The sequence below is a fragment of the Triturus cristatus genome, chromosome 5_2 (genome assembly GCF_964204655.1).
Source record: "Triturus cristatus chromosome 5_2, aTriCri1.1, whole genome shotgun sequence".
In the NCBI taxonomy this organism is placed as follows: Eukaryota; Metazoa; Chordata; class Amphibia; order Caudata; family Salamandridae; genus Triturus; species Triturus cristatus.
The window spans coordinates 603,513,049-603,536,485 of NC_140588.1; the positions used below are offsets into that span (position 1 = coordinate 603,513,049).

The 23,437-nt window shown below is 45.3% G+C and overlaps 1 protein-coding gene across 1 annotated transcript in view; it reads right to left on the reverse strand.

The window, feature by feature from the left end:
* The window catches only part of RBM41 (RNA binding motif protein 41), a 129,783-nt gene that overhangs the window by 26,912 nt on the left and 79,434 nt on the right, over positions 1-23,437 (reverse strand). Inside the window, exons 4-6 of the mRNA XM_085607690.1 lie at positions 20,700-20,904; positions 12,477-12,895; positions 8,902-9,049 (exon numbers count right to left, since the gene is read on the reverse strand). Coding sequence (XP_085463816.1) covers positions 8,902-9,049; positions 12,477-12,895; positions 20,700-20,904 — 772 coding nt within the window. The remainder of the gene's footprint in view (positions 1-8,901; positions 9,050-12,476; positions 12,896-20,699; positions 20,905-23,437) is intronic.

Consider the following 23,437-nt stretch of genomic DNA (forward strand, 5'->3'; position numbering starts at 1 on the left):
AGGGGAATATACCCTGGCAGACCTCCCTTGGGACGATGAGTTCTATGACGCAGTAGATGCGTCAATATACAGAGCGGTGGGTGAAGCCATGGCGCCCCTAGAGGAGAGACTTTCTAAGAAGATTGACCAAGCCCTAGCACGTCTGTCTACTCTCCCTATGCTTCCCGACCCCCCCCCCCCCGGACCCCCAGGGATTTCCCTGATTTCAGATCCCACTCCCCCCCTGCCAAGCACGCACGCACGCACGCGATTCGGGGGTGGATCTTAGTGCCTTTGAGAGGCTTAAACAGGCCTTTCTGGCTAGCCAGCCATTTCTACCACCTGCAGAAGACGGTTTATCGACCCCACAAGATGCTCTACCCACTGACAACGCTAACACTGAACCCCGCCCCTCCAGACCGTGACTCCTTTCTCGCCCCTCTCAGGACAGCTCAGACATGTTTGACTCCGACAACATAATCAATCCCCGTTCCTCGGATTGGGTTCCGGCAGATAAAGTTGCCAGCTATGTGGCAATGCGTATCCGAAAGCCTTTAGAGAAAGAGGTCCGTAACTGCCTACGAGCAGAATGCCTGCGACCTTCTCTGGAGGGTAAGGTCTCCCTCACGCCGGAAATTGACTCCTGTATGGCCACTTTCCTACAAAAATTCATGAGAGATCCTAAGAAAGGAATTGAGAGGTCCTGGCGAATGTGCCAGGACAAGCTCTTGGACGTTTTTAGGGCCCCTCACAAAGATTTTGGACATGGCCAAGGAGGCCAAGACGTCAGGTTCCCTGATTTCCCCAGAGTCCCTTTCAGGGGGACACAAAGGGCCATCGTGTTCCTGAGCAATGCCAACTGTGCCCTTTCCACTGAGCGCAGGCGCTCCCTTCTTGTTAAAGTAGACCCCAATCTTGGGGACCTCGCTGACTCAGAGGCAGGAGCAGTGGCACAAGGAGGCCTTGTTGGTGAGCCTTTTGTCAAGGAGCTGGGTAAATTTATTAATACTTTTACCTCCCTACACAAAGGCGCAGTTGTCAATCAAGAAGAGGTTTCCTTGAGTTTTCCGCTGGGCCGGTCAAGGTAGGGGCCGCTTGACCGGCTCCTGACAGGGTCAATATCAGGACCAGTCCTGTTTTGGCGACTTCTACCCTGCAAGTAGCAGGCGCGGCAAAGGCAGAGGATACCGAGGAGTTGCGCCCCCAGCCAATACCGGTGAGTGTTCTCCCTTCTTCCTGGTTAAAGTTAGGGGGGAGGCTGAGAAATTTTTTCCAGGCCTGGACTTCCATCACGGGCGACGCATGGGTTTTGCAAATGGTTCTAGGTTTTCACATAGAGTACGTGGGAGATCCTGTCCAACTGGGCAGTCCTCGTCCCATCCAGTTTTCCGAAAAAGAATCCGCCCTGGTGGATGCGGAGGTCTCATCCCTCCTAGCCAAAGGGGCTATAGTTTCCCTCCTCTCAGCATCTCAGGGGATTCATAAACAACATATTTTTGGTAGACAAACCAGATGGGGGCAAACGTCTTGTGATCAACCACAGTGAGTTCAACAAGTGGCTAGTCTATCACCACTTCAAGATGGAAGGCATTAATCTCCCCAGGTATGTCTTGCGTCCTTCAGACTGGATGGTGCGTCTTGATCTAAAAGATGCCTACCTAGTGTTTCCGGTCTTCCCTCCAGTTCATCTAGCGATGTCAGACGTACGAGTTTGCATTCCTCCCCTTCGGTCTGTCATCGGCCCCTTTGTGCTTCACCAAGGTCCTCCACCAAGGTCCTCAAACCAGTGGTGGAGTGTTCGAGAGCTCAGGGTGAGGATGGCAGTTTATTTGGACGATCTCTTCCTTATGGATTGATGCCCTCTTCAGTTACTGCGTCATCTTCGGATGGCGGTGGATCTTCTCCAGAGCCTGGGTTTTGTGGTCAATAAAACAAAATCGGTTCTCACTCCTTCCCAGTTACTTACGTTTCTTGGCTTCGTAGTAGACTCCAATTCCTCCACTCACAGTCTACCGGCCAGGAAGGTCTCGAAGATTCGTCATGAACGGAGACGACCCTTATCCAAACAGCAGGTATCGCTCAGGGATTTAGCCCGGATTGTGGGCCTTCTTTCGGCCTCCAACCAGGCCATCTTCCTGGGGCCCCTCCATTATCGAGCTCTGCAACGCCTCAAAGCTTGGCATTTGCGCAGAGGGTGTCCTTACTCCCACAAGGTGGTGCTTTTCGAGGAGACACGGGAAGAAATTCAATGGTGTCTTCAGCACATAGAAGCCTGGAACGGTCTAGCTATTTTTGGGTCGGCCCCAGATCTGGTGATAGAGTACGACGTCAGCACTGTGGGCTGCAGAGCCAGGTGCAGCGAATTTTCTATAGGAGGGTTGTGGTCTCCAGATGAACGGAGATTACATATCAACTGCTTGGAACTTCTAGCAGGTTCCTTTGCCGTCTGCTGTTGAACGAGAGATTCCATCCAGTCATCTGTCCTCTTAAAAATGGACAATATATCCGCGGTTTGCTATGTCAATCACTTAGAGGGCATGAGGTCCAAAGCCATCTCCGATCATGGCGGAGTACCTCCCGGGTCGATAGAACCAGGCGGCGGATTTTCAATCCCGCAATTTCAGGGAATCCAGCCTCTGGAAGCTGGCCCCAGATGTTTTTTGGAGGTTAAACGACCTTTGGGGTCCCCTTTCGATAGACCTTTTTGCCTCGAGGCTCGACCACCAACTCCCTCAGTTTTACAGCTGGAGGCCGGATCCGTTGGCAGTGGCCACAGATGCCTTCCTCCAAGACTGGAGTCAGAAGAAAGGGTCAACTTTTTCCCCTTTTGCAATGATCACGAAGGTGACAGCTCAGATAAGAAGCCAGCAAGCGGAGGTGGTGATAGTTACCCCCTTTTGGAGATCTCTAGTCTGGTTTCCGGTTCTTTTGGAACTTTCTTGAGATTCTCCAAACCTACTCCTCCACTTTCCGGATCTCCTCCTGAGCCCTGACCTAGCTCCTCATCCCCTGATTCAGGGGAACTCTTTGTGGCTCATGGCGTGGAGGATTACAGGAGATAATGGGAAGTCCCGGGCCATTCGGAAAAGGCTGAAGAGCTCATGTCCAAGGCTTGGGCGGACAGCACAGTTAAACGTTACAGGTCTGCTTGGAGCAGATGGTCCTGCTGGTGTGTGCGACCGAGTCTCAAACCCTTGGATGCCGATGTGGTCCACATTTTGAATTTTCTGACCCACTGACCCACTTAGCTTCTAGTGGCCTAGCGTACAGATCAATAAACACCTTTCTCTCAGCCATCTCAGCAGGCCATATGCCACTTAACAATGTGGCAGTTGGGGAACGTCCCCTTGTTTGCAGGCTTCTTCGAGGCACCAGACAAGATGTGCCTCCGGAACCCCAGTATTCGGCCCTCTGGGATGTCAACCAGGTTCTTAACTTGTTCTTATCTTGGCAACCTAACCATTTTGTGTCACGGAAGGAGCTGTGGGCCAAGCTGGCCATGTTGTTGTGCCTCATTTCCTGCCGTCGAATTTCTGATGTGTGAACTTTGGATATCACAGCCAGGATTTTTAATCCAAATGGCACGTGTACTCTGCATAGAAGGACTAATGTCACACAAGGACAATCTCATATCCAGCATTTCCAGATTCCCCTAAATTGTGTGTAGTCTGTTGTTTGAAAGCTTATGAATAATTGACTGAGGAGTTTCGTCCCCCTGGTGGACGACAACTCCTTATCGCCTTAAGTAAACCGTTAAAGGCAGTTTCTTCGCCCACTATTGCCAGATGGGTAAGGTGGGTTATGCAAGAGGCTGGTATAAGCCTTAAGGATCTTGGAGCTCATTCAGCACAAGGTGCAATGGCCTTGAAAGCATTTGGCTTAGGTGCCCATTTGGAGGATCTCCTCAACGCGGCGGATTGGTCTTCGGACTCTACCTTTAAAAGGTTCTACTTCAAGCCAGTGCTGGACATGGCTCACCTCATGGTGAGCAAGCTTTGAACTAGCATAATCCTCGCCTCCAGTCCTGATATAGAATGAAAAATTACCTAGCTATCGTAACAGAAAGTTTTAATTCTATTAAGGACTCGCAGGTGAGGATTATCCCACCCTAGGATTTCGATGATGGTACCCACCCCGTATTGGAGTAAGTAATGCAGTTTGTCTTCTAGACTGTTACGAATAATGATTATTATCATTTCTTTTGTGGAATATCTGCCTCACTACTATTCGTTTGCAGGCTTGACAATTTTTTCATTAAGTGACAATGTACCTTTGTCCTTGTAGGTCCGGATGCGAATAAACGGGACTCATGAAAAGGATACAACGGCTGACTTCGCGTGACGAAAGAGGATGAAGGGCCAGTAAGGACAGACTATGTTGGTGCTGGAGTGCCCCCGATTGGAGGGCTCAGGACTATTCTTAATTGGACATTTTCTTTACTAAATTTTTTTCCCCAAGGTTTCATGGGAAATGTAGTTTTGTTTATTAAAGTTAGCTGCTGTTAATAAAGTGAAGAGAGAAGGCATAATCCTCGCTTCCGAGTCCTTAATAGAATTGAAACTTTCCGTTACAATAGCGAGGAAAGTTTTCATTCTAAACCTGCAAGGTTAACTAAACAATGCAATTTAAGATATTTTGTATATTAAATAAGAGTAGATGTTAGAAAGTCATAGATTTGCCCTGAATACCCCCATATTTTGCTGAATGATACTGGTGGTAACTTTCTCTGACTGCACCCTGGGCTCTCTTAACCAGGCCTATGGTCAGTGCTATGTTTAAAAAGATATATGTAATAGGGTCCACTTACAATTGGCAATGACAGACCCTATAAGTCCCTAGTAGATAATAGGGCTGGGGGTGCAATCTAAATACAAGTCACTCATGTATAATAGAGCATGGAGGTTTAGAGGCCCAGCAGATTTCCTGCCCGCATGTGTGCGCTGGTGTGTGCCTACTGTCCTTTTAAAGGAAGTCCTGCCTTGCATCCTGTCTTTAAAAATGAATTCTCACAATTGGTATTGACGGACCCTATAAGTCCCTTGTATATATTACGGCTGGGAGGTTTAAACTACCTATATGTCTCTTGTATATAATAGGGCATGAAAGTTTAAAGGTCTAGCAGATTTCCTGTACTTGCATGTGTGCGCTGCTGAGTGCCTGCTGTCATTTTAAAGGTTTCCCCTAGGTGTCCCAGGGGTAACTATACACAGGGACCTGATAAAAGATGTTTTATATGCCCCGGTGAGGAAAAAACTACCAATTTAATTTTCTCCAAATTCAAGATACTTAGCTCCATAGGCTAACATTGCAATATTTTGATTAGGTATAACTATTGCTAGGAAAGGAGTCCAGATATCGTTCAAAGACTTAAAAGACTGGTATTGATAAATTCAACAACTTGCCACGGTTGAATTTATCATAACTAGTACAGAAGATAGATTATAGAACTTTCTCTAATGTAAGCCAAAATCCAGCCTTCTAGTAGAGTCTGCTGATTGGTCAGCCTTAACAGGCTTAGCCAGGCTGCTATGATTAGGTAATAAGTGGCCTGGCCGGAGTAGAGTTTATCTGATGGAGAGAGCTCTTAAGATAAGGAAGATAAGTCATAAAAAGGGGGCTAAGTAAATAAAACAGTCCAAAGAGAGAGCAGATCAATAAGGAATGCCAGGTGTACCTACTCCCACATCCTGTGCCTCCAGCCCGATTGCAGGATTAGGACAGGGATTTGCAGAGGTCAGGGGGAGGAGAGCTAATGGAATGAGCCACACTGTGGGTTGGTTTAGCCAGCTCTTACACCTCTGTAGAGAAATCATCCAAGTTGGACTTTGTAAGTGCAGTGCTTTGTAAGATAGGAAGATGCCACACTTTAGAAGAAGTTGTCATGCGTTTGGGTGGCACCCTTGATCTCATTGGATGGAGGTGCCCTACTGCTTGTCACCCCAGTACACTGAATAAATATGTGAGAGCTGTATAGTCTCTCAGATCTGCCGTCTGAAACTACAAGGAGCAAAAGGAATGCCCTGCTGGAATCTGGATCTGCACCCAAAGGCCTGCACTCTGAATGACTGTGCCTGCTGCTCAATCTGGTACTACAGCCCTGGGAATAATGCCTTGCTTCAAGAAAGGCTCCCTGCAAGCAACAGGTTGACAGAGTGCACCTGCATCATCTCCAAGAGTCCCCATCCTGGAGTGTGTCCAGTGGACTAATTAAAGATTGGCCATGTGCAGTGTGAGAATTGTAGTCCAGGCAACCCAGAGACCATGTAGGAGATTCCAGACCTTAAAACTGCTGTTTTGGACACTTGAAACCTACAAGGATACCTCCAGAAAGCACCCCCTGATGTTTGGAGAAGTTTGGAGAACTTTTGTGACCTCGAGAGTCAAGCCAACTACCATCAACCACGACCCAGCCTGGATTTCAGGTTCTTCCCACTAAATGCTTTGGAGCTCCAGACATCCCGGATTTGACCGTGGCCTTGCATAAAATCAAGCTGGCGAACCATTACTGAAACCGGCCTGCTGTGGAGGGACAATTGACGTAGGAAGAAAAAGCTCCAGAAACATTTCCAAGTGTGAAGGTAAAATTTTGACTGGGGCCTCCCGCTTACTGTATCCGACCAGGGCTCTATCGTGGTCAGCCTCAAACTTTTACTTTGTCCAGGTCAAGCGCGACCAGATGCCCCATACTGGCGCTATCAGTTTTTAATCACTATAAAGTGGTTAATCTTTCAAAATCCATATCTCCGGTTCTCTACATTGGACTTTTGCGGTTTTGGTGTCAATTTGTTCATAAAAATATTTCCTATTTTTATAAATTGTGTGGGATTTTTATTATGTGCTTTGTCTTACAAATTTGATGTATTGGTGTTTTTAAAAGCTTTACACTCCCGTCTCCTAAGTTAGGCCTGACTGCTCGCTGTCAGCTACCAAGGATTAAGCCAGGGGCTAATTTACTGAGACCTTTAGTCGACCCCATACTGTGATGGTGGCCTTATTACTAGTGGTAGGAGCATACTTCCCCCTACCAATAACCCACTTTCCAACCGTAGAGGTCTTTCTTACAGCAACTATGGGTGAGGAGAAAAAAAAAGACTGAGAAATGGGTGGCAGCGTGTAAGTAGCATCCTGAGAGTTGCCTGGAGAAGAGAAATACTCTTGATTTCAGGAGCCGATATGTGAGGAGGAAGCTGTTATATCTAAAAGAATATGGATGATTTGATTCTTAGAGGCCCATTAGGATCTCGGGCGGATCGCCACCGCCCGCATGGCGGTGGTGATCCGCCTGAGATTCCTGCCCGCCCGCCGTCCATTTCCCCCACCGCCATATTACTATGGCGGGGGGGACCGAGGCGGAAGGAAAGACCGTCCGCCGCTTTTCCGCCCGGTCAACAAGTCGACCGGGCGGGAAAGAGTTTAATATGGTGTCTGTGAGACACCGCCAGCCATATTACTATGGGCGCGGAAACATGCCTTTCCATGGTGGCATTGCCGCCACGGAAAGGCATGCAGGAATTGCTTGCGGGGGCCCGTTGCGGGCCCCCAGGGACTCTATAGACAATGTGGCAGGCACCGTGCAGTGCCTGTCACGTTGTACATTGGAATGTGCGACATGCATTTTTAGCATTGTGCAATCTAATTACAAGTCACTCATGTATAATAGAGCATGGAGGTTTAGAGGCCCAGCAGATTTCCTGCCCCGCATGTGTGCGCTGGTGTGTGCCTACTGTTAAATATGCGGGATGAGCCCGCCACAATTGTGGCGGGCGCATCCTAATTGTCCCCACGGGCCCCCGCCCTTCTGGTGAGCGGTCCCTCTTCACGTCGGGATGGCGGGCGGACAAAGTCCGTCTGCCATTCTAATTATGCCCTTAGTTCTTTGTTTTTCATTGTTTTGTACGGAGTATAAGGAGGGAGGTATGCATTACTCTGAATGGTGGGCTAAGTGAAAGTATGTATGTGCAGTCCTTAAACAAGTGTGGGTGCGTATGTGATAGATTAGGTTAATACACTGGGTAGGTCAGAGCTCATATGATTACTTAAAATGTTGTGGTGTGGATGTCCATTCTGGAAATGTGCGAAAGCAACTAGCCGACATGTGTTTCGTCAAATGAGAGAGTGATCCTGTGACTTCTTCAGGGCTAAATAGCGTGCGCTAACATCTAGGCAGTTCAAGGCATGGGGGTATCTCGCCAATGTCAATCTATGTGGAGCAGTCCAGTGTTCGGCCGGGGAAAAGGCGGATACACCTGAGCCGGGGCGAATCCTGTCGGATGAGAAGTAGAGGTGAACACTGTTGCCGTATCACTGTCCGGATGTGGAGAAACACGTGTCGGCTGGTTGCTTTCACACTTTTTCATTAATTAAAACACACGTGAAACTATTCCTCTGGTGTGGATCACAGATTCAGTTTTGAACACAAATCCTCACGGAACCACATACTGATACTATTTACGTGTGCCCTGGACTTTGTTTTACAGGATCAGTTTGTTGTTTAAGGCGATGAGTACAAGGGTTTTCATTTGGTTGGGTCATTCAGTACACAAATACCTTACAACAGGATGCGCTGACAGTGGAGGTGGTACCTGCTCCAGATTTTTAAGTTGTGCCATTTGCAACTCATGCACATACTTGTAGCTTTCAGAATTAGTAGCAAAGACGTGAGACATGCATCCATTGTCAGTGAAATTGTCCTGCTTAAAAAGCATACACTAAATCTGAATACAGATGTCTCAGTTCTTGCCTGAGCATGGGCACTAATCACAATCATGATATGGCCCAAAATCCTCTATTTATTGTTGACAAAGTACTGCCCCACACATGTCAATGTTTAGCACCTACAATAAGAAAAGAGTCATGTAATAATATACATATCTAGAAACTGGTGTACAAACATGTACCTTGTTTCCTTCATTTCATACTTACTAGGGAATGTTATAAAGGCTTGGCCTCTCATACGTCCAGTCAACACTCTGAAATTAATTTGGGGTTCATTTTTCTGCTGGAAACGAGCAAACAGGGAAAATAGTTCCTTGGGTGTCACCCGCGGGCTGAGATTCTTCAAATAGAGCACCTAAAATAAGTTGAATGATTTTAGTTCTTGCAGGTAAACCATAAAAAAAAACACCAAAACATGTAGGCCATTTCATGACACTCTAATTTTACAATCTGAAGTATGGAAAGGCACAACCAAATGGGTATGAAGTTGCAATTATGAAATCTGAGCCATCCATGCAGCTTGTCCCTCACTTACATTAACCCTTCGACCTGGTTTCAAAAGTGTAATGAACACCAATTGCGATCAGTTCTAGTACATTTGTTGGGATACACTCGGCTGATTGTGAATATATTTTCAGTTTAAATTGCGAGTGCAAAACGGGTGCACTGATGCCCATGTTTCAGCCTGTTAGATATCCAGGACACGCACTCCTCATGCCAAAGCAGTTCTGTCCCCTTGGCCCTAGTGGCATGCACCCTTTTGGAGGCTGCTTCTTTGCCATCGTGCAGCAGAAGTGAATTCCAAAAACTATCCCTCTGGACACGATTCTGTACCGCTTTGCCTTTCTTTGACCAGAGAACCCCACAAAGAGCTAATTGTCCACCTGATGGGCTTTGGTACACTGGATGTAACAGCTGAGCATTCTTTTGGTGTCTAAACAGTGGAGTCTCGCCTCTCCTTTGAAGGGGTGAGTGATGAACTGTCTGACATAAAATGAAGTCATAACCTTTGGGACAAAGACTGCTCTAGTCCTTGGCACCAGTATGTTCGGAAAGGTGGTGGTGTAGGGCACCTGGGTTGACAAAGCTTTAAAGCTCACGTGTATGACATGCTGACATTAATGCTATGAGAAAGACCGTATTCAGGATCAGGAAATGTAAGGAGCAGCTCTTTAACAACTCAAAGGTCAAGTAAGGACCAAATCACAAAAGGCTTAAGGGGGTCATATGTAGATCAAACCTTTGAGAATGCGCATTACAGCAGGTGATTTGAATAAGGGTGGTTGGTCATGTCAAAGCAAAAATGAGCCCTTAAATAGTTCCACTGCAAGAAATTGCTGTGGAAAAGACAAAACAAAAGTAAGACACCCAACAGTTTAGCATGCAATGGGCCCGGGTTACAGGTGCCACACCAAGTCACTAACTTGTCCCGGCATCCAGCATAAACAGATTTTGCAGACCGCCTGGCATTCAGGATGACATCTACTACTTCAGAAGGTTTGTCCAGCCAGGTGTTTAAAGATCCTGTCAGGTGGTGTAGGATCAGGGATCCATTTCCCGAGGTGCAAAGCTTTCTCGCAGAGCCCATGACCACACCCTGCCCTGATTTTTTGCAATAAAACATGGAGATGGTGTTATCTGTGAGGATGTGATCCAGCATCTTCTTGATGGATGGCAGGAGCGCTTTCAGTGTCAATCAAATGACTTGCACCTCCCACAGGTGGATGTGGGTCTCCCCCAGAGACTAGAGGCTGCTAATTTACACCTTTCACTGATGACCAATTGCAATCGAGCAGCCACCACTGCACATCTTTTGCAGTCTCCTTCGAAACCTGGTTGGAGTCCAACAGGTTTGCTTAGTGGTTAGCCCACTGAGACTTCAGATCCCACTGCAGAGACATCTTATACCAGCGGGCAGAGTCGACAAGCAGAATGCAAGAGGTCAATAGGCCAAGAAGCCTGAGGAACATCCCCACTGAGACCTGAAATTAAGGTTGAAACCTCCGGATCATAGCCTGAATCTCCTGGACTTGCTGTTTCAGAGGGAATGCCCTACAGGTCACTGTATTCAAGATGGCTTTGATGAAAGGAAGACTCTTCGAAGGAGTCAGGTGTGACTATGGCATGTTAATAGTGAAACCCAAGGATGTAAGGAGGTTTGCCATCGTCTTGAGGTGGTCCGCGAGTAACTGTGGGAGCCCGCCTTCAACAGCCAGTTATCATGGCTGGAGAGGAATGTTGCTACATGCCAGGCTGGACAGGAATGTGGCAACATGCCACTTGTCTATTTACAGGTTGACAGGAACAGGTTTTGGCCCAAGGGCCAATGAGTGTGTTGGTCTGGATCTCTTTGAATGGCAGTAGGGACTCAGATTAGACATGTCCGGGTTACATTAGCTTGTACCTCATTGGAAGGCAATTGTAAATACCAAACTTGAACTGCCAGACTGATGATCATAGTGAAAGAAGCAGACTCTTGAGGAAGGACTGTGGGAAGAGACCAGTCCTCTTGCAGGTGCATATAAAACGTGTCGTCATCATACTGTGAGGAGAATTCCTCCCCACCATCACCTCAACCCTAAAAGCTGGTTGGCTCTGGTCGGAGTCCGATCCAGATAGTTGGTGGAGCACTGGAAGGTGGCTTCTATTCAAAGACAGTGTCTTATCAGAGTCAGAACGTATGGGGGTCATGCATGTACAAACTGAACTTTTGTGCTGCTTTGGCAAAGGTCGAAATTGATTTGGTTTGGTGTTGGCAGAGAGGCAGCATCATGGATTGTTCCACATGAGTTGTCTCCATGTCCAAAGTCTTGCCTGTCACCAGTGTCAATGCCCAAAGCTTTATCTTCTCACCAGTGATCTTCCATTTAAGAAGTCACTGAGAATCCAACTAAAGGCAAGGACATCAGTCAGTATTTGCAAATGATTGTATGATGCACAGAATATACCATTGAACCAGCATCCTAGAGATCCACTGAAGAGTATTGTACATAAAACAGCCTTTTTTCATTAAAAGCCTTTGTAAACATGATAGAAGTATTCTGATACTTCAAGAACTCCACTGGTTTCCACTGCCAGCACGCATCGCATTCAAGAACTACTGAATCCTTACCAGAAAACTTGGAACAAGATGAAGACCTGTAGAAGGACACACCTGTGTAATGAAAACAGGTCCATGCCCATGACTGCGAATGAGAACGGCCCTTATGCAACTTCCTTCGGTGCCCAGCGACATATAGCTTGGCTTTGCAGTCCTGGATCCTTTTCGGGAGCATCAGGCTGCACTCCTTGCATGACCCGAAACACCCGAGTCATACCTCATGGGGATCGGTTTGCGACAGCCCCTACAAGGCTTGAGCCCTGTAGTTTTAGATGGGAAAATATTCCCTCACACACAGGAAAAGAGTTTAGGAGAAAAACACTACACAAAGTATGTGCTAGTTCCTAATCCAAGTAAAAAGGTGTGCATAGAAAGGATGCAATGGTTTTGCCAGTATGCGACTCCAGTCATCATTTCCAGAGTAGAGTGCAGTCAAAGCAGAGTCGCACAATGCCATCTACTGGCACTTAGGGGCTATGCTGAAAAATCTTCTGGATACAGCCTAGGGATATTTAACAAGTGAGGAATTTGCAGTTAATTGTATCCGCCAGAAAATTGGGTTTTCTTGGGAAAGTTGTATCAGCATTAACTACCGAGACACACATACCATCACAGTAATACATACACATGCATACACACAACATATCTTTCATTTCTAATTTTGCGAATGATTAAACTGTACCTTACTTGGATTCCCAGGGCTGTAAGAAGCAAATCTAGGGATTTTCCGGATTTCATCCTCACTAAGGCGATTTTTTTTTATTTCTTCTTCTGTCACAAATTCCACATGTTCTGTGACCACCACAGGCCCTTTGGTGCCTACAGATGAACCACAAGTGGTCTCAGTTGCAGCGAGGCTGATGGATTCCTTCTCATATTCTGTTTCTTTCTGAATGTGATGAGATGCGTTCAGGCCAGTGTTAAGATATTCTCCATCATGAACTGCAGCAGATGAGTCTGGGACTGTGCAAGTAGTTGATGAGATATTGCTCTTGTCAAGCTGAGGATTCCCAACCGAGGAAGGCTTGATGATCTCATTATAAACTGCATCAATAGAGCTTCCTTGGCGAGGATCAGTTCCAGTTGGGTTTACCGTTTCATCTGACTCAAGAAGTAACAAAAATATGGGAGGATTATGTCTATCAGCCTGGCATAGCATTTGAGTGTAGCAGCTCAGGCTAATTGTAGTGTCTTGTGTTTCACTTTTAGTAATGCTATATAGATACATTCTGAGTGAGATTAAGCAAAATATGTTTTTTTTATATAAAACACATTAAAAACACCTTACATATTCAATAATATACACTTAGGTATAGATCAACAAATATACGAATATATTCATTTTTTACAATCATTTATATTCACAATGCAATAATTTCCGGGGGGGGGGGGGGGCATTACACATTCATCAGTTAATGGAGGAAAAAGTGATTTTATTGCAATGTTTCACCAGACCCCTTTTTTCTTCCTCCCTGCCTTTCAGGTAGAGCAGATCAATGTACTTGTCATTTGAATTATATAGTTAAAGTCTGTTTACATGAATACCCACTGAAATCTTTTCTTAAGAAAAATAGAGTGGCCCAGAGGTACATGGCTTGTTGCTGTGTTTTTTTCCTTAAGTAGTTGTGGGCTCAAATTCAGCCAACCAAAGGGGTGCACAAGAAAGGAATACTTCAAAAGCACATACAACTCAGACATCACAGGATCTGATGACTATGCTTCCACTAGTCAATCCTTGCTAGGGTAGCTTTTCTTCCTCATCAGCAGTCTCAAATTGAGGCAACTCACATGTCCTTATGCTCACCCACAACTGAGAGTTAAACTAGGCTCACCAACTTCTAATTCCAATGTATCCTCATTCAGTTACCAGCTAGGAGTGTACATATACAAGGTCTGTCTTGGTCTGCTAAATGCGACCAGCTATAGCCTCTGTTCCCGACAACTCATTCCGCTGCACTTCAACAGAAATACATTAAGCGTCTTCTAACCATAGCTATCTGTCCCATCTCTTCCATCACAGACACAGGCTACCAGCCAAAACCCATACTCCACACACACACAGCTCAAAAAACATAATATCCACATCATACTTGGCACCTCTCAAAACAAACACACTAAAAATAAACTGCACTGCATGCTAATTAAAGATCACTTTGCAATCAGGCACACAGCAGTCAAAGTTGACAGTTATCGCCATTAGCAAGCACAATGCCACCATAATCACAGCGCTCTGGCTCACTTCAATCAACAACACACCCTTGATCTCCTGGTAAATACAAGACTATAACATACAATACATCAACTGCAAAAACAATGGTGGAAAGGGAGCTATAGTCATCCACCATTCATCTTGTCCTTTTACAGTCTAGCATTAACCAGCTTTTATCAGCTTGAAGCTCCTACCCGGCTATTTCACTCCGTCAGCCACAAAGGCATCACACTCCACTTTATCCACCCGCCTATGGCAGCACATCAGCGTCTAAAATGTTTGATTTCATCACTGCAGCACCCCAGTAGCTTCAAGAATAAAATCTTCCTAAGAGGCTATAACCTCCCACAAAGAACACCTATCAGGGAAATGAAGGATGCTTCTCTCAACATCCAAACCAATTCACACATCGCCCAGGTCATCACACTGCATACTCATACAATGGGAACATCTTGGACTTCATCTGCATTGGCTCAACAAACCTCACTTGCCACCCACCACAGTACATGAACTGGAGTGAATATACTACACCAGCTTTTGAACTGTGGAACACCTAATAAAAGACTTTAATAACACTTTCCAGAGGAAGGCAGATTTCTCGGCAACAAGCACATCTGGCTCCATGAAGGCCAAACACTCCACATCATGGTACAGCTATAAGCTTACTCACAGCAAACACACGTGCAGAGGACAAAAGACAATGCAAATTCAGAAAGGCCAGGCAAAAGTAGAGTCTCCATTCCACATGTAGGCTGCTCATGCAGGGACTCTGGCCATCGGTACAAAACCATCTTCAGTAAAGTCTCCAGTAGAAGCAACAAAGTTTTCACCATAGCTCAGCACAGTGTAAACCGTACAACTGATCAACCACCCATCACTGTCAGAGGAGAAATGCACAGCAATCACTCACTACTTCAAGGAGAAAATCCAACCACATGTCTAAAGCACAATAGCACCAGAAGTCACCAAAGCCCACAACTATCCTTCAGTGGTTCACATCCTACCTAAAGAACATAACCAGGCCGGTCCACCTGAGATGTTTCCAAGTCTGAAGCCATCCCTGTCACCAGTGGCAATACCCAAAGTGTTATCCTCTCACCAGTCGGAGTCCAATCCAAACAGTTGGCTGGAACACAGGAGGGTGGCTTCTATTTAAAGCCAGTGTTTTATTTGAGTCAGAAAGTATAGGGGTCAGGCATGTACAAGCTGAACTTTTGCGCTGACTCGGCAAAGGCCAAAACTGATTTGGTTTTTTGCTGATGATGAGGCAGCAGGAATCATGGATTGGTTCACTTGAGATGTCTATAATCCTGAAGCCATCCTTGTCACCAGTGGAAATGCCCAAAGCTTTATCCTCTCACCAGTGATCTTCCATTTATTAAGAAGTCACTGAGAGTCCATCTAAAGGCAAGGACATCAGTATCTGCCAATGCATGTATGACGCACAGAATATACCATTGAACTAGCAACCCAGAGATCCACTGAATAGTGTTGTCAATGGAACAGTCCGTCTAATTAAAAGCCTTTGTAAACATAATACAATTATTTTGATACTTCGAGAACTCTCCTGGTTTCCACTGCCAGCATGCATCACATTCAAGACCTGCTGCATCCTTCACAAGGCAGTCAACCCTTTTAACACACAATACCTCGTGACAATGATCAACATTATTTGCACAAAACACATAGCAGAACGATTACCAGGATGGAAGTAAGGGAACACAAGAAGGAAAAGACAAGGAACTAAGCCTACCCCTGTTGCTACACAAAACAATTTATGGAAATTCATGTCGGTTCAAATGTGGGTGGTCAATCCCTTCTTCTTTTCTGGAGAGAACTGAATACTCACCTTTACAAGCAACACTTTTATACAAAATAATCTTCAAACTGCTGATCTCTCAAGGAGTCCTCACTCCCTTACAACCATTTCTCTTGCCTCCCACATCTGTCCCTCTTTCTGGCCTAGCTAGAATTCACCTTCCTATTCTACTTTCTGCAATGTCCTCTATTACCAAAAGCACCCAGTGCCGGCTGTGATAAAGTGCCATCTTTCTTGCATGGTATGCCCCCACTTTTTGCTGAATGTACTTTGACTGAGTGTGCCCTGGACTCCTGCCAATCAGGTGCCCAGGGCCTTTATTCCTTCCCTAAAACACACAAAACCCAAATTGTCAAACCCTGGCCACATGTCAGCCCCTGGTAAATGGTACCCTAGGTACCCAGGGCCTTGTGACCAGGGAAGGCCTCTAAGGGCTGCAGCACTCATTGTGCCACCCTTAGAGGCCCTGTACCCTTACACACACACACACACACTGCCTTTGCAGGCTGAGTGTCTGGGTGCAAGACAAAACAAAGTCGACATGACACACATCCCTGTGTGCCATGCCCACCACCTACACTGCCATGGCATACATCAGCCACCCCTCTAGCTCAGTGCCTTGTGCCAATGGTGTGGGCACAGGAGCAGGAGCCCTGTGCCCCTACAGTACCCAGGTCCATTCCTGAGCACTGTAAGTGCAGTGCTGCCATTTAAGAGTACATGGTGCTGAGAGCTCGTCAAACACAAACTCCACAGCACCATAATGGCAACACTGAAGACTGAGAAGTTTGGTATCAAACTTCTCAGCACATTAAACCCACACAAACCCCGGAGGACCTGGCTACCTTTTGGCTCTAAGCCCCTGGGACTCCCATAAGTAGAGGCTCTACTCAAAACCTACCTCTAATCCCTGGCAGCAGCCCGGAACCGCGACCCAGCACACTCTGCACCAGCCAAGCCTGGCCAGGGCCGGAGTGAACAAAGACCACGAGGACGACCCCACGGCGACTGTGACCCCGAGTCCGGCACCCAAGGACCTCCCTCGACACTCCTGAAGAAGCCTGCAGCCTCAGAACAAGGTGCCCCCCCTACCTCGATCAACAGAGGGTAAGATTTCCCGACACAAAAAGGCACCCCTGCACGCGGCGCCCCGCAGCCCCCTGTGCCCAATCCCGGGGTACCTACCTATCCTCCAACTACCCAACTTACCTCTCGAAGTGGTGGTGGCACCTGAAGAATCCTCGTCCCTGAGCTTGCAGTCTTTTTCTAAACCGGAGATTTCCCATTGAAATCAACTGAGCGCCCGAAGGTTCAAAAGCACCCTGCACCCAGCCGCCCGAGTGACCCTGGCAGTGCAAACTCTACACCTACCTACTTCCCCACTTGCCCTGAGTAAGTGACCAGGAGCCCAGCTCCCACAGCCGCGTGGCTTGCTAGTCAGCAGCCACCAACCAAGGCCCCCCTATCCCTCATAGGATAACATTGGGCCTAACTCTCTCTGCACCCGGCCGCCCTAGAGTTGCTGAGGGTGAACCAACTGTACCTACCTGACCCTGGGGGACCCCTGAGTCTATGCCCAGAACCTCAACTCTGCCAGTCGAGTACTTACCTTTAAACCGATAACTCTATTTTCTTCATAGGGTAACATTGACTGGCTTTTTCCTGAAATTTCTTCTAAGTGTGGACTTTTCAAATCTTAAAATATTCACCAAAAATCGGCCGAGTAATACTCACCTGCTCTTAGGTGAGCTCCCAGTGCTGGATCTTGGTGCCCAGCACGGACTCTGAAAAATACTTACAACTGTACTTACCAGTAACCCAATTTTCTTCCATAGGAAATCATTGTTTTTCTGTGAAATTTCGTGTCAATTTCTGCAATCTTTAAATATTCTTTAAAAATCGTATAATATCTGAAAACGTAATTACTTACCTGTTTTGGATAAAGGTCCCAGTACTGAGTCTAGGCACCCAGTACTGGATTACAAAAGTAACGAGAACATACTGTACCTGCAACTTGAATTTTCTTCCATAGGGATTCATTGACTGTTTTCTTTGAAATATTTTCTAAGTGTCAACTTTTAAAATAGCTAAATATTGTTTAAAAATCATCACAGTAATTACGTCGACTTTCATCACTTGATTCTAAGTACTGACCCAGGACTGAATCTAGGATCCAGTCCTGGAATTCCAAAAGTAATCCTAAAAGTAATCTGTTGCAAATAACTTGAAATTTCCATTGAGCTCAATGCATTGTTGTGTTTAAAATAGAGTTGCCTATTGCAACCACTTGTAACTGTTTACAAAAGTCAATTGCATATTGCAAAAGTATTTATATAAAGCATCTCATTCTGAGAAAGTATATTTTAAATCCAATTGTTGGTTCTAAAATAAAACAAGCATATATTTTTTATATATAAACCATTGGCCTAGAGTTCAGTTATTGAGTGTGTGAGACCATTTGCTGACTGAGTGTGTTAACAAATGCTTTACACTGTCCTCTGATACTGCCTTACTGCTCGACCAAGCTACCACTTTAGAGAGTAAGGTTATATCTAACTTTAGCCTCTGTCAAACCCTTGGGGACGGTGGACTCTGTACACCCTGTACCTATTAAGGAACAGTATATACAGAGCCACTTTCTCACACCGGCCTGCTGTAAACGTCTCTCTTGCACAGTTCTATAGTGCTTTGTAGCTATAATTGTGCTTTAGATGTCTTATACACAAATACATACATCCACAATGCCGGTTTGTCTCACTATTAACTCTTCTGTCTAGTCTCTCATATTGTATTAATATTTACTTCATATTTAATCACACCATCCTCCTTTGTTTAAGTTCCATAAAAACAGCTTCACTATATCATATAAGGACAACCTTGTCCTGATTGACAGAGAGCCTCATAATTAATCAGAAGCCAGCATTTACAAAAGGCAAACACACAAGCCAATGAAAAATAAGGGCGGGGGAGTGGGCGGAGCTTCTCTCCGTACTCAACTACCACAGCTCTTCGCAGACAGCGCTTGCACGCTGGCTCATGCACGACCTAAATAGGCTGACATTCACAGTAAGATTATAGTGCCCTCTGTGGGGTGGGTGCATGGCCCCGCCCCCTTCTTTTAAAAAATTAATCCCTGGAATCTAGTAAACTTTTTACACCCCTCTGTGGGCAGACTGGGGCCAACTAGTGCCAGTGTGGAGGAAGAAAGGATGTATTTCCCTTTTTGTGGTGGGGGAATAATCCTATGCCATGGTGGGCTGCCTAAACCCTTTTAAAATGAAATTCCCTGGTTTCCAGTTGGCATTTTGCCTTATGCTACTGAGGAAGCTCTTCCATAGCAGCCCGACTTGAAATGAAAAAAATAAAATCTCTCTGATATACCAGCACCAGAGGGGTTCCTTGCTTTGGGTGCTTTGATGAGACCTCCACATCAACAGTGCCTGGCCATGAGCGATCTTTCTGTGAACGTCAATACCGCCCAACGAGTTAAATAGCCCATGTTTCATACAGCAGACTGTACGGTCTGCTTATATACTGAAATGAACCACAAAGCCCCTTTTCTTAAATTGTGTAAGGAAATACTACTCAATTCATAGCTTACGGCTAATATAACAAATGAAAGAATTACATTTACATCCCCATCACTGTTAACCGTGCTTTACATAATAAAATGTGATATGCCTAAAGCTCTTCTATATTTTTAGCATAGGTTCACTCACATTCCTCACAACTAACCTCCCAGTATTCACACCAAATCCCCCCCCGTTTGCTAAGAGCCAACTGAATAATATGCCTTACACAGTGGATTCGGGAGAAGAGGGAAAATATTCTCCAGTACATCCAAGCTCTCTTTTTTACTAAGTAACTCTTCTAATAACCTGTTCCTTTAAGAATGTGGACCTCCCAAAGACAAGTCAATCTAAAACAAGCACGTAAGGTAGCACAGATGAGGGGTGAGGGTGGGGCTTGGAGGAGGAGACTGTGCTTGGTAACCGCAACTGTGGCAACATTTGAATTGTTGGAGGGAAAGGGAGATGAGCAGAGGAGAACTACGGAGATAGTCTTTGCTTAAAAGTGACATCTTAGATATATTTTTATTACATGTTTAAGGTTTTCACTGCACAAACTGCAGTGGTATAGAAGCATATATTTCACAGAGAACCATAAGATATGGGAAATATTTCACTGTTCTATTTGAAATACAGGATTCATCGTCCTCAGCCCCCCATCTGCAGAGCTTTGCCATTGACAGGGCCAAATAGGCAAGGTTATCTGAATAATGTGGCACAGTAACGTAATAACAAAAAATAAGGCAGCATATTATCCAGCAGTATTATTTTCAACAATTTGACCAAGAAACTTTTTAATGAATTTTCACAAATTATATTTTCATCCGTTTTCAGCTAGATACAGCCATCTGTGAAACTTGCAAAATATGCAAATTATGTTGCAAATATGGAAATCTATAATTATGTGGTAAACATCACAGCCACAGAATCGCATAATACCACAGGCCTTGACCACTGTGTGAGGATTGATAATCTCTCCCATTCAGGTCATGGTGAAGCCTGAGCCCACGTGATGATCCGGTGCCTCAAATCTTAAAAAGTATATCGTACTCAATATGAAGCATCAACCCAGATCACAACGGCCAATCTCTACTATTATAAGGAGAATACATTATTTCAAAACAAGCAACTGTTAATAAATATGTAATCTATTCAACAAACGTTGAAAAGAGTTTTAACTCAATGTCCCAAAATCAGGGATTTGGCTTCCATAAAAATATGTTGAATTAAAATACCCAAATTTAACAACGTCGGATAGATTTAAAAGGTGGAAAACACAAGAATCGTATTATTTATTTTGGGTCATACCTTGATAATAGAGAGCCTTGAGGAAGGAATGGCGATCAGCTCCCTGAAATAAGGCATTTTCAATCTCCATCTCCCGCCGGTTCAGTTGTTTGCTTCCTGCAAATCTCTGGGGCAAAGATAATATCCGCCTATGTTCAGAGATCTTCTCCTCAATAGCACTCAACCTTTCATTAACCGCATATGGGGCAGCCCCAAGCCCTGATCCCTAAAAATAGAGGAAAAGAAAATATAGAAAAAACATTATCTTTTGTAGCAATTTAAAGTGAAGAAACTAAATGTAAGAAAAGCAAACGTAGATGGAGTGGCCGCTAGTGGACAAAGATGGCCTCACCACTCTCAGGGTAATAGTGTCAAAGCCTCCCGAAAGAGCCATAATTCCTGGATGCAGCGACGGAGGGGAAAATTCCCAACATGTTGGGCCCAGGACTGGTACCCTCCTACACAGATTGAAACAAAGAAGTTATATTTGGTGACCAGTGCCCCATCCAGTCTCTCAAGTACAAAATAAATAGGTATGGCATAGTGGTGCATTTCTTCCTTTGAGTTGCTCTCTCTTGAAGGGCTTTGATTACGAAGCAGGTGGTCTGAATGAGGGACAGGCAAAGCTGTTCATGTAGCAGGTAACATGGTGCCTTGCTGACACGATGTAGCACTGCACAAGCCAGGATACCAATCCAATATCTTACAGCTACTCCAACATCAATGGAGCCTGAGGTCCTTTAATCATTACCTTCTTGCAGCTCGACAATATACATACGAAGGATTCAGGCACATATCACTTCATGTGCAAGTGTCCTTATTTTGAAAGAACCTGCTATCACAGCTAAATTTCAAAAATATTTCTTGAGGTTTCAGAGAAGGCTGAAAACCTACATCTTCTGCTCAGTCTGGGACTATAACTCCCTCTGTCTTGGGATGTCCTGTACTATCCTTCGAAAGTCAGTCTGGTCAGGTGAATCTGTCCAGAATCACAATGCCACTAGTCTTTCACAGGTTATTTCCAACTCGGCCTCAGTGGTTGCATGGACTACCACTGTCTCATATGAAAGAAGTCTACAGAAAATGCACAGAAGGGTATACTGTTTTCAGTTCTGTAGTTTAGGTTACTATGAAAAAATTGGGTATGGCTAATTCTGATTTGTCTGGCTGTGTATTGTATTCTGGTAGAGGGAGCCCATAAATCATCATTCTCAAAAATGATCCTACAGAACAGGATAATGAACCAATTACATCTTTAGATGCCTCTTGTTGTGCCTTGTGCAGCCCTTTTCATTAGTTCAATATATTACAAAAGTAAAATAGAGTAAAATACATTTGAAACTCTTTGTCTACTAATATGAAGTGTTACTGAGTTTGCAACCCATGGTTGCATTAAACAGTTTGTTGAGGTTTGGTTTTTTGCTTTCTAAAACTAATTAGTGTACCCATTGGTATACTGAAAATATTTATAGGATGGTGAAATATGTAGATATCATGTAACACTAGAAAAAAATCAGGAATCTATTAAGAACAGCTTTGTCTAAGCCCTCAATTTAAGGATGACTGAACCCGTTATTATTAGGTCTCGCCTAGGTAGCGCGCAAGCGCGGCTTAGGAGATGACCTCTTGGAATCGCTCTGTACTTAGTTGGAAACTCGTGCATGTTTTGCACTGTTTCCAATGAGCACTCATGCATGCAGAGCGTTTGCCTTGCGGGAGTGGGCAGCGGCGCCATCTGTTTGCAATTATCGCGCCTGCTGCTGCTTGCTCCCGCAAGGCAAATGCTCTGCATGCACGAGTACTCTCTAACTTTCGCGGCCACGGGCTGCGCTTGTCTTTCAGCGCTTGTTTTAATCTTTGCTGGTGTGTGTGCGCCGTGTTACTCATACAGCCCCGCTTTTGTCTGCTCAGCCTGTAAATGCTTTGCCACCTTTGGCAATACAAACCCGACATTACCACTCTCCCTTCCCACCCCAACCTCCAGTGTATTGCAACAGCCCTTGCAATCAACAGGTTTTTACTTCCTGTCGGCACCTGTTGACGACACAAGGACACATTCCCAAGGACATGACTGGCACGGCTATGGTAATGCGTCTTTGTTGGCTGCACAAGGCAGCGGAATTGCTTCATGCACACGTACAACCCAAACAGTACAGAGAGGTGCTCTTCAGACCAGAAATAATCACTTCTAACCGCAGAAACCCTCTTGTCACAGCAGAAATGTCTACGACTTTCATTAGAAAAAACGAGTAATTCTGATAACACAAACGGCTCCTAACAGCAGACAAATTATAGTATACATAATTAATTCTAACCTCAGACAAAGGGCACTGAAATGATCTAATGCAAATAGCGATTCATAGGCGATCACATCTCGTAGCAGGGGGGCGCAACCAGAAAGATGTCGATGTTCATCGCCTAATTTTGGGGCTAGTTCGAAGGAGACCGGCAAATAAACATCTTAATCGCCACTCTAGGAGCCCAGGAACCTTTTCCTTGATTTTCAACAGTTTTCTGCCTTTTCCGAGAGCCATGGCTGAATTGGACCCATATATTCTCAGTGATGCCCAAAGCGCCGACTAACATCCGGTGTAATGGTTACCCAGTCTGAATGTAAATGGTCCCTGGCCACTTTGATTGGCTCTTTATGTCCTGTCGGCTGGGCATCACCTGTTTTTTTCCTTGACAGGCTGCATGCAAGAGTAAAAATTGCATCAAATCCGGCACCCGTTATCGCACGGAAGTCGCAAAATGAATCG